Below are 10,208 nucleotides of genomic sequence, written 5' to 3'. Positions count from 1 at the left end.
AATGAGGAGTCCGTTCAACGCAATGAAACAAATTGATAACCACGCAAAATCGGACTCGAAAAGTCCGCTTGAAGAAGATTGCCGTCGTTTGGTTTGGATGCCCAAACACTCACTCTTCACCGTTCATGGATGTGGAATCCGTACATTAGGAACAACATCCATCTCATTATTTCTGGTTGATGAAGACTGCACACAGTCACTGCCAATGTTTGTCAGCTAATTTTGGACTCAATTTTCGTGGTGTTAAATAATCGTGCTGTAGATATAGAACAACATTTTGGAGTACCCAAATTAACGCTCTATGGATTCACGGACTAGATTTCATGCACATCTTTGGTAGTAACGAAGCGCTCTTTCGTTTTGGTTGGGAACTAACGTTAACGGAGAGCTTGAGTCGATATATTTGCAAGCCAATAAGCGAATCTGGATGTCCGGTCAAATTTCCCCATAAATCACACAGAATATTCGAACAGCATCAAGATCATCATTCCCAAAACTACAATCAGTATGAACTCTTCTGGGAACTCATTCATAACATGCTTGGTCATAATATATTGTCGCACTTCATCGGCTGAGCGATCCGGTTCGGGGACCATTGCCATTTGAATCGTTTCGTAGTCCCGGATGTTTTCATTGATCCCATTTCGAGTTCGCTCCAGTTGATCCAACTCCTCCTGTCGTCTGTCTTGGGTCTTTGCCTCAATAGTACCAAAGAAATCGAGAGCTTTTTCCAACCAAGAGCTATTCTCGGCCTCGGAGAAGGATCGGAGAAGCCAATTGTTGGAAGGTGGGTGGGTTTCGTGGTTTTTTAACTTCTCGTTCAACACCGAGTTTATGATGTTGTCCAAACAGGTGGAATCATATCCATGATATTGGGCAAAGAGAGGGTCGCAGCTCCGGTGTGCAATACCGGTCTCTTGGGTGGAGTCTGAGCCGCACGAGCCAGACAAGTTGACCGTAAAAATTCCTTCACGATTCGGTTGTAATAATGCTATTAGATTTTTCCTCATCTTGGTACATCTCCAGGGATCTTTCGGGCTTTTGTCGTTGACGAGAGTCTGTCCGAGGTGTTGTTCCCATTTTCGCTGTGATAATTCGTTGATGAAGTGGAACACACAAACTCCGGAGATTGTCATCCTCGGGAGAAAGTCTTCAACAAAACTGACCAGGCTCTTGTCTCGAGCGTCAATGCAGATATTTCTCTCAATATCGGCAGTCATGGAGATCAAGACTTGAGTCTCCTAGTTACGTCCAGATCAATGGAAAAATATATATTTATTGAATTGCGGGGGCATTCTTTGGTGGTAGTTTATAAAAGTGAGGCTTGAAGAAAGTCGACAAGGTGAAGACACCTTGAATGCCTTCGCCCATTTCATGCCGTCGAGTTTGAAGAGAAGAGCAACGAGGGCTTGCCCGATGTTCTCATGCATCAAATTTCCAAAGCCTCGACATTCCTACGACTTAAGGGATAAGATCCAACAGGGAACCTTTAGCGGCATGACAATGTTTAAAAGTCTTGGCATTTGAGCAAACATTTAACCAGAAAATATAACCACCTTGAAATCTTATTTCATGGCGTTGTGTTCACGAGTGGCCGGAATCTAAGTTTCCAGCCACTCGTGAAGAAAATAGACATACTCTAACGTCATATTTGGCTTCGAGTGGTTTCGAGGAAAAATCATACCTTGAAAACTGGTTCTTGTTTGTAGAAAACTGTGTTTTCAATAACTGTGGCGTTCTTTGCATATGCAGTTTGTTCAAGTTCGGATCTCAAAAGGTCGATCGGTCAAGACACCTTTAATGCGTTCACCACACCATTTGATCATGCCCTCTTATGTGAATCATACTCATTCCCGCCACTGGTGAACACAGCGCCATGAAATAAGATTTCTAATGGTGACGTTGAGTTTCCTCTGCGCGCCGGAGAGGGAACTTTATTCCGCTGAAAACCGGTCCTTTTAAAAGAAAAATACATTCACCGTTTACCTTGAAGCACTACTTTAGAGCTGTACTTTTTTGGTAGGAAAGAGGATGCAACAACAACAAAAAAAAAACCAAACTGATCAATTTTGCCACGCGGATAACTTTCAAATTTAAAACAACTTGAAAGTTTGGAGGATTGGGTTTCCATTCAGTTGGGACCCAATGTCCACCATCAGATCAAACCCGAGAGTGTCAGTAACATGGCAGGGTGTTCAAAAAGCCCTATCAAATTTCAAGGGAAATTCCCAAACACATCATGGCATTGTTCTACCTCAAAACGTCATAGGGAACAACTTTGATTTTAGTGCTTTATGGAACTGCCCAAAGGACATTTAGTAGGCAGTCACTGAAAATATCATAAATATCAATGAAGTCTTAAATAAGTCATTTTTAATCAGTTTCTACAAAGTCTTCAAGGAACGACAAAACCTAAAACATTGTCTGTTGTGTGTATTGTCTTCAGAACTCAAGTAAATGCGCAGGTTCTGGGTTGTGAATAAGTCTTTGCATGGTTAAATTATGCCTCCTGGAAGCTAGGGCAGGTTTTGTGTTCGATTTTTTAAATTTCCTGCTGGTTTAGCAGGATGATCAGCAACTTTTTTTATAAACAAAGTTTTCAGTAGCTCCATTGATAGCAGAGATAGAGGCCACTAGAGTTTGCGGTTGCGGCACTTCTTGACGCGGATCTGTCAAAAGCTGAAATTGCCCAGAGGCTTAATGTGAGCTTGAGGACTGTCTTCAACATCGCAGACCGCATAAAACGTGTTGAAAGTCTTAATGATAGACCAAGGAGTGGTCGGCCACGAATAACAAACCCACTTGACATCAAGAATGCTGCCCACAACAAGCCCAACACCTCCATCAGCGCTATTGCCAACGATCTCGGCGTCCACAGGTCCACTATCTCCAAGCAAATCAAGAACATGGGCGGGAAAAGTCTTAGGAAGATAAAGAGGGCTCTTCTTTCCCAAATACAGCGTGATGCGAGGCTGGAGAGGTCCACCAAACTGCTCAACAATCTGAAGTCCAATGTGGGCCGAATTGTCATTTTTAGTGATGAGAAGACCTTCACAGTTGATCATGTCTTCAACAGGCAGAATGACCATGTCCTCATCTTCCCTGGTGACACTGTTGAAGACAAGGCCTGCTATGTGTCCGGTAAACGTTATTCTCCACCGATTAGTTGGTGGTGGCACTTTTTTAAACTTAAACTAACCTAATCAAACCTAACCTAACTTTACCTAACCTAACCCAACCTAACAAAACACGATATTAATAACCCTTAAAGTCTTCCTCTAAACATTTTAACATTTGGCCACAAGTTCAAAAATGAGCACAGCCAACTAATCGGTGGAGAATAATGTTTATCCTATGTGTCCACTACAAAGCACCCAGCATCAGTGATGATGCTCGGCCTGGTGGCCTCTTACGGGTCTGTGATGCCCCTGATCTGGTTTCCAAGAGGATACCGGCTCACTGGGGCCGACTACTTGAATGTTTTCAAGATCAAAAAGTTGCCATGAGTGATGGAGGTCTGTGGGGATCAGCCCTATGTGTTCCAGCGGGATGGGGCCCCAGCACACACTTCAAAAACGGTCCAGAGCTGGCTGGGCGACAACATGGAGTTATGGCCTAAGAATTTCTGCCCCCAATCTTTCTTTTTTGTGATTTTGAAAATCGATATTAGCTCCTATGTTGAGGCATAAGGCAAAGCGGTCAAATGGTCAAGGGGATAAGCCACGAAGATATCTGCTATTAATTTGTTGGGAAATGGATTTATGATATAACCGGGGCATTTTGGGGCTAAAAGCGATTAAATGTGGACCATTAAATCCCATGTAATTAAGCAGTGCTATAGATGATATCATAATTTATAATCAAGTGCTAACTGAGTGTGCTCCCAACTTTCATTGAGTAGGTTTTTGAAAATTTCAGTTTTAGCAAAAGTTTGAAATTGTTTCCCATAATTTGCTGATAAAGAAAAATGCCATAACGTGTTTAGGAATTTCCATCAAAACTTTAAAGAGCATTTTTACCACTGTGATGAGTTTAATGTTGATATTGAATTCATAAGCAAGTTCTTTTGGGATGCATTTTGCAAATGTGTACAAACCGACTTCAAGTAATATTTTTTGACACACTTCATGTGCCAAAATTGTTATATTCTAGTCACCGATTTCAATTTCTATTTGCACATTACTCTTTGTCCTACCATCACACTTGCCATAGTTATTTTCCTCTGTATATGTACCTCCACTTTTCTACAATTAACATCTAGTCAACATACACCATCCAGTAATCATACATGGCGCAGTTGGTAGTAGCCGCCTTCAGGAAGAAGAACCTTCCCTCAGATGACCGAGGATGCCAATACGGAATTTGGGCCCAGAAGAGACGTGATGTGTGCTGGATGGCTATGGTTGCAACGGGTGGGCATGGTGCAGCGGGATGGCCATGGTCGCAGCAAGACCGTGGTGAGTGCGGAAGGGCCGTGGTAGCGGTGACCCGCCCGTGGGAACAGTGGAAGGTCCGTGGATGCAACGGTGACTGGGCCAGTTCGACCCTGCAGTATTTGAGGTGCTGGGGGTGACATCAATGCCTGGATAGTTGGAGGGACCAGTGGACGTGGTGACCTGGATGGGGGATGGATCTAAGTCAAACCCTGCAACATCCCTGACCGTTAATTCTTCTCGCATTCTTGCATTAATCTGAATACCTGAAGCGGTGCTATTCAGTTTGGTCATTAACAATGCAAGAATTGTTGGAAAACAACATAATAATGCTCAGATTAACAGAGCAATTCTTTTTCCTTTTTGGGGGTGTTTGAGGTGCTAGGGTTAGAGGGATGAGCCTCACCTGACCAACAAAACCAGCCATTACATCAGCCACTTCCAAATTTTGTTAAGCAGTTTGAAGGCCTGTACCAGGTTTTGGTTCTCAATCTGTGGGCCTGGTTAGCGTTTAAAAGTTTCCTGTGAAAAAGATTAGGAAGTAAATTTGAACCGGGGATCTTTCTCATGCTAGGAAACTGCGCTAACCACCACACTACATCTCCTCCCCTAAGAGTTGCTCACAATTTGAAGGAAAAAAAGCGCAAAACAGGTCTAAAAGGGCTAGATGTAGAGACCCTGGATGAATTGCTGTCGCATGCTACCAGGCTTGACAGTTTGTCATTATTGAGGTCAGTTCTGATGGTAATTTCAACCTGGCAGCTCTAAAAAATGAGGCTTGGCCCAAAAATGTCCTTCCCGTAACAGGCAATTTCACGTCTAGCAATGCTGTGGGCTAATAACAATGAGTCTAAATTGAATCAACAATGGTGGATTTCTGAGTGAGTTAGAGAAAGTACCTAGTGAAGTGTCGACAAGTATTGAAAACAAACAACTATTGGCATCATTAGTTTCCTGAAACATTCAAGTACCGATTGGTATGAGTGACTCCACCCTGGGCGAGCCCCAAGGGAAACACTACAACACATACAAACTCCAAATACAGATTTCGTTGATTTTAAAAGTGTGATTTAGAGTGGGTGCTGGATGGCCGTGTAAGACCGGTTGGGAAACAAGGCCTGGACCATCAACTACAAAATAGTTCTTAAGTTTTAAGATTCGGGCATGGCTTTGCTATATGAAATTTTCAAAAACATTGCAGCTCACTGATTTATCCTTTTTAATGATATTCAGCATTTGTGTTTGGTTTCATTTGGCATTATGCCTGACAAAGTGGCGTTCCTACTCCAATTGATTGAACATGGTTGAGAAGTAATGTGCAGATTGAAATGTGATCACAAAAAGACATTCGTTCATTCCATTACTACATGGATTCTCCCTCCAGTGTTCAATATCGTCCTATGCTAATGATGTTAAGCCAGTGTTTGCTCGAAATGGCAGTGTGGAACATTTCAATTTTCGGCCAGCTCTTCACAACACTACACGTCTCTGATATCAAATTTCAGTCAAGGTAAGCACCAACATAAACTATTTGTACTATTTTTCAATGATTTCTTGAAACAGTATCAATCGTTTTTGCACTAGCAATGGCCCACTCAGAGTCTTGTTGATATATAATCCCTAAACAAAACACCAATTTGAACTTTGGCCTGAAAAGCTGTCATTAGGGTCGATTTATTTTTAATCTTCAAGCCAAATTGAATTTCAGGCCAAATTGAATTTCAGGCCGGTTAACAAAATCTATATGGTAACCCAGTACATGGGCAGGGCCGCGAGATTGTGACTTTCGAAATAACAGTTTGACAATAAAACATATGATTGCAATGGCTAATACTGTTCATCTAATCATTAATATAATCAATTGGGGAGATGTATTTATGAATTTGCCCTTCAAGTGTCAAAGCTAAATTTTGAAGGGAAAAAACGAAATGGGACGGTGAAGACTCATAATTATTCTATAAGGAAAAGTTGTCAGAAGCTTATGTATCTGATCAACAAATTGGGACAGTGAAGTTTGACTCTTTATTCTACTTTTAGGATAAGTTGTCAAAAGCTTGTGTCTCTGACCCAGAAGCAGCCGAACATTCTAATCCAATGTTGTGTTTGCTATATAACTTTAGCTATATCTCTTGAGTTGCCTAAGTTTAGTTTTGGGCTCAACTTTGGCCAAGCTCATCTATTCAACAAGATGTACGAAATGCTCATTTGGAAACAAGTGAACAATTTAGGAGATTGGAATTTTTGTTTCTGTTCACAGTCCAAATATCCAGAAAGCCGTGGCTGCACTGGCAATTAGAAGAAGTTGGATATATTGTTGTAGTGCAAAAATCGCCTAAGGATGGCATTCCAAATTTGAATAAGACAAAGAAAAAAGAGCATTCTTACACATATTCATTAGTTATGTCATAATGCTATACTTGAGCAACATTTGACACAGGAAGACTTGAAAAAGTACTTGAATTGAAATATACAACACTAAGCTGAGTTCCTTTGTAAGGTTTAAGGTTGCAGCACTTCCTGTTGCTTTTGTTTTTGTTTAACTAAACAAGCTATCAATAGAGTAAAAAAGGCCAAGATTCCTTGTCTGGACCCCAGTGCCTTACATGCCTTCAGGAAAATAATTAAATGAAACTTCAAACCTTATGCAAATGCGTGGGTACATGGTCAAGTTCACCCTGAGGATATGACTTTTCTGATATTCGGCACTGCTATTTAATTTCAGGTTGCTAACGAAATTACAGTAAAAATTACGAATTGTCATTTGAGATTTACAAACTCCTTGTTAAGGATGTCCATTTTATTTTACCGTTGTCAAATCTGAACTTGAATATTGGTTTACTGCTTGTCCCAGATGCTTCAACTAAACTATGATATTGCAATTGGGTATTGTTTGGACTTGATGCAATTGGAATGTTGATTAAATTCCATCATATTACCTTAACCTTTTATTGATTAAACCACACCACAATCAATAACTTTCAATAAATGTCATAATCATGAAGCTACGATAATTTTAACTTAACTTTAATATGTTTCAGTAATTGGACCAAATTTTGACCAAATCTTCACCAAAAGTGTACAGTTTAACGAAGAAGAAATATACAAAGTTTTTCCGCGGGAGGTTGCCATATATATGAAACATTGGACGTAAATACTCTTGCGCACTCTTCAACTTCTGTTATTGTATACTTCAGATCTTGCAAATGATATTTTTACATCAAAATGCTCACACGCAGCATGATAGATTTTTGCCGCCTAGGCAAAACCAAAGACGCAAGGTATGGCAGCACTCATCTAACAGATCGGGGTGTCAAAAATTACGGGATTATGATGCGAAATTGATCAGAGAGACTACCAAAAATATTTGATCATCAAAAATCCCAAATATCTTGCAACAAACTAATTAGCTCTTCCTCCGACAAGTTAGAGACAGAATTTTGAATCGAGTGGGCATTTGCGATTTTCACCTAATTTGAAAATGTCCTTCTTTGGATCGGAATACGGGGTGCAAAGTCAAAAGACTGTTCTTGGGGCTTTCCCAAATTTGATGAATAGCTCATTCACAAGTCGCTCTCCAGATCTCTCGAAATGGCCGGTCAAGGGCATTGAGGCATCTACTTTTTCTGGCGTAAAAAAGGTCAACATCCACGGAAAATGGAGCAAAACCGTTTATAAAGACTTTTCACCGACACTAATTTACGCTAACTCATAGACCACTGAAAATTATGGATAACTGACGCTAGTATGCTTTTTCAACTTTAGACCTTTGGCGAGATCTAAAAACGTTACACCGTTTTTTCAACCAGTACATAAGAGACAGTGTTGCTATTTTGGGTTGCACCGTTGCCTGCGCGCCCCAGGTCCTTGTAACTGAGCTGCCACAGGCTTGCGCCGCGGCCTAGGTGCCCCCAGGCCCTTGGAACCTTCAGGTTAGATTAGGTTTAGGGTAATCATGGATTTTAGGGGACCTGAAGAGTGAGGGCGCTTATTTGTATTATAATGTCTCTAATTTGTATACGTGCGCTAGAGGGATTAGCGCACGTTAGGTGCGTGAAGCAAGGATGAGATGAAGCCCCGCATAGAGCTTGCAGTTCAGGGATTCACCAGAATTTTGATATGTGCTAGAGGTGACGAAGTCGGAGACATACCCACAAAGCATATTTAGATCGCAGGAGGGCAAAAAGCACTTCAATAAAAGGTGAAGGTGATGTTTTAGTGCAAGTCTTCAGAGTAATTGGCGCTAAAATGTCCTTATTTGTAGAAGATGACTCAAAATGTTGAAAATGTTTAAATGTGCATAAAAAGAGGTGAAGAGACGATTCAGAACATATTCTTAACTTTTCTCTTCCTATTTACAAAAAGGGGTGAAGATAAGCTTATCAGGAATAGGATGCCTCTTCAGCTTTCGCTTCATGCATTTCTGATATATATCCATTATGAATAAAGCTCAATCTCTTAAAAACATTAGTTACTCCAATTGAGGCCACCCTGATAGACAAGGAGGATATTAAGGTTGCAAGATGCAAGGTGTTGGCGAGCCCATCGAACTTTGCATTCTCGGGCTCCTCCATTTTACAATTTGTTTCCCTCCATTTTCTTATCTAGCATTCCAGATCATCCCTACATTCAAGTACAAGTTCAGTCTACCAAATACAATTTGTTGGTAGACCAAATATCATACAAAGGTTTAAAGGTCGACGAAATTTTACCTTCAAATAGTACTAGGTAATTTAGTACTGGTGAGAAAAGCACGTTAAAAAACGAACAAAAAAGCAACATTAGAAAATCGTCAATACATCTTTGTTAGTTCCAACTTGTTTTAGTTTACCGGCAAAACGATATTTTAAGTTAAAACATCACATTATGAGAGGAAATATTTTCTATGTGTAACATTTTCAAATCCGCCCTCTACTAGTAACCATTTGAACTTGTGTAAATCAGCAGTTTTGAACTGGTCCCTCTTTTCATTTCGAATAATTTTTGCTCTTGCCCACAGAAATTGGGCGAAATATCTTCACAACGTATCTGATACTGTACGTCTTCTAAAGCATCCATGAGCTTTGTCCCAATCCAGGATTTAGGGTCAATTCTAGTGACCGTAGAGGCTTAACGTGCGTTTTGAGAGTACCTTCAAGCCTTCAAGAATCCAGGCTAGTTCGAACAATGAAGTCCACATCTCTTCGTTCTCGGGCTCTTTCATTGTTTAATTTGCTTCCCTCTAATATTCGTAGGGAATACGTAGGCCTTGTTGATCCAGTTTCATCTTTCAAGTCAGACTTGGCCAAATTTTTAGATCGCATTCCAGATCGACCCTACGCGTACATTCAAGGACTAGCTCAGTCTGCCAACTCAAACTCGTTGGTAGACCAAATATCATAAAAAGATTGAAAGGTAATAAATAGACGAATTATAACCTTTCATTTTAATAGTACTGGGTATTACATTCCCTGTAGCGGTTAGAAAAGCCCGTGAAAAAACAAAACAAAAAAACAACCACAACGCAGCATCGAACAATTTTTAAATTGAAAATCCACAATTACCATACAAATTACTGCCGTCTATCGTTATGGATGTTTATTCAGGAATTGTTTTTTTCTTTTTAGAGCGATGTCCCTGAACATCGAACATTATGGAAAATATCTCGAAACAAACGACAATAAAAAGATTCTTACAACATTGACGGGAGTTCGAAACACGATTGAACTGAATTAGCAAATTCGGGGGAGGAAGAGGAGCTAATGATAAAGCAAACTACTGTATTCTACTACCTGAAAT

The 10,208-nt window shown here is 40.5% G+C and overlaps 1 protein-coding gene across 1 annotated transcript; it reads right to left on the bottom strand.

Annotated features, from left to right (window-relative positions):
- Nucleotides 1-17: 17 nt before the first annotated feature.
- On the bottom strand, nucleotides 18-2,090 carry LOC131884255 (uncharacterized). The gene is made up of 2 exons (XM_059231972.1): nucleotides 1,685-2,090; nucleotides 18-1,241 (listed from the first exon to the last, which is right to left on the bottom strand). The coding sequence occupies exon 2, from the start codon at nucleotides 1,218-1,220 to the stop codon at nucleotides 453-455; it is 768 nt and encodes a 255-aa protein (XP_059087955.1). The 5' UTR covers nucleotides 1,221-1,241; nucleotides 1,685-2,090; the 3' UTR covers nucleotides 18-452.
- Nucleotides 2,091-10,208: the final 8,118 nt, after the last annotated feature.

The sequence above is a fragment of the Tigriopus californicus genome, chromosome 7 (assembly GCF_007210705.1).
Source record: "Tigriopus californicus strain San Diego chromosome 7, Tcal_SD_v2.1, whole genome shotgun sequence".
In the NCBI taxonomy this organism is placed as follows: Eukaryota; Metazoa; Arthropoda; class Copepoda; order Harpacticoida; family Harpacticidae; genus Tigriopus; species Tigriopus californicus.
Note: the sequence above shows the minus strand (reverse complement) of the source record. Positions and strands in the feature narration are given on the sequence as shown.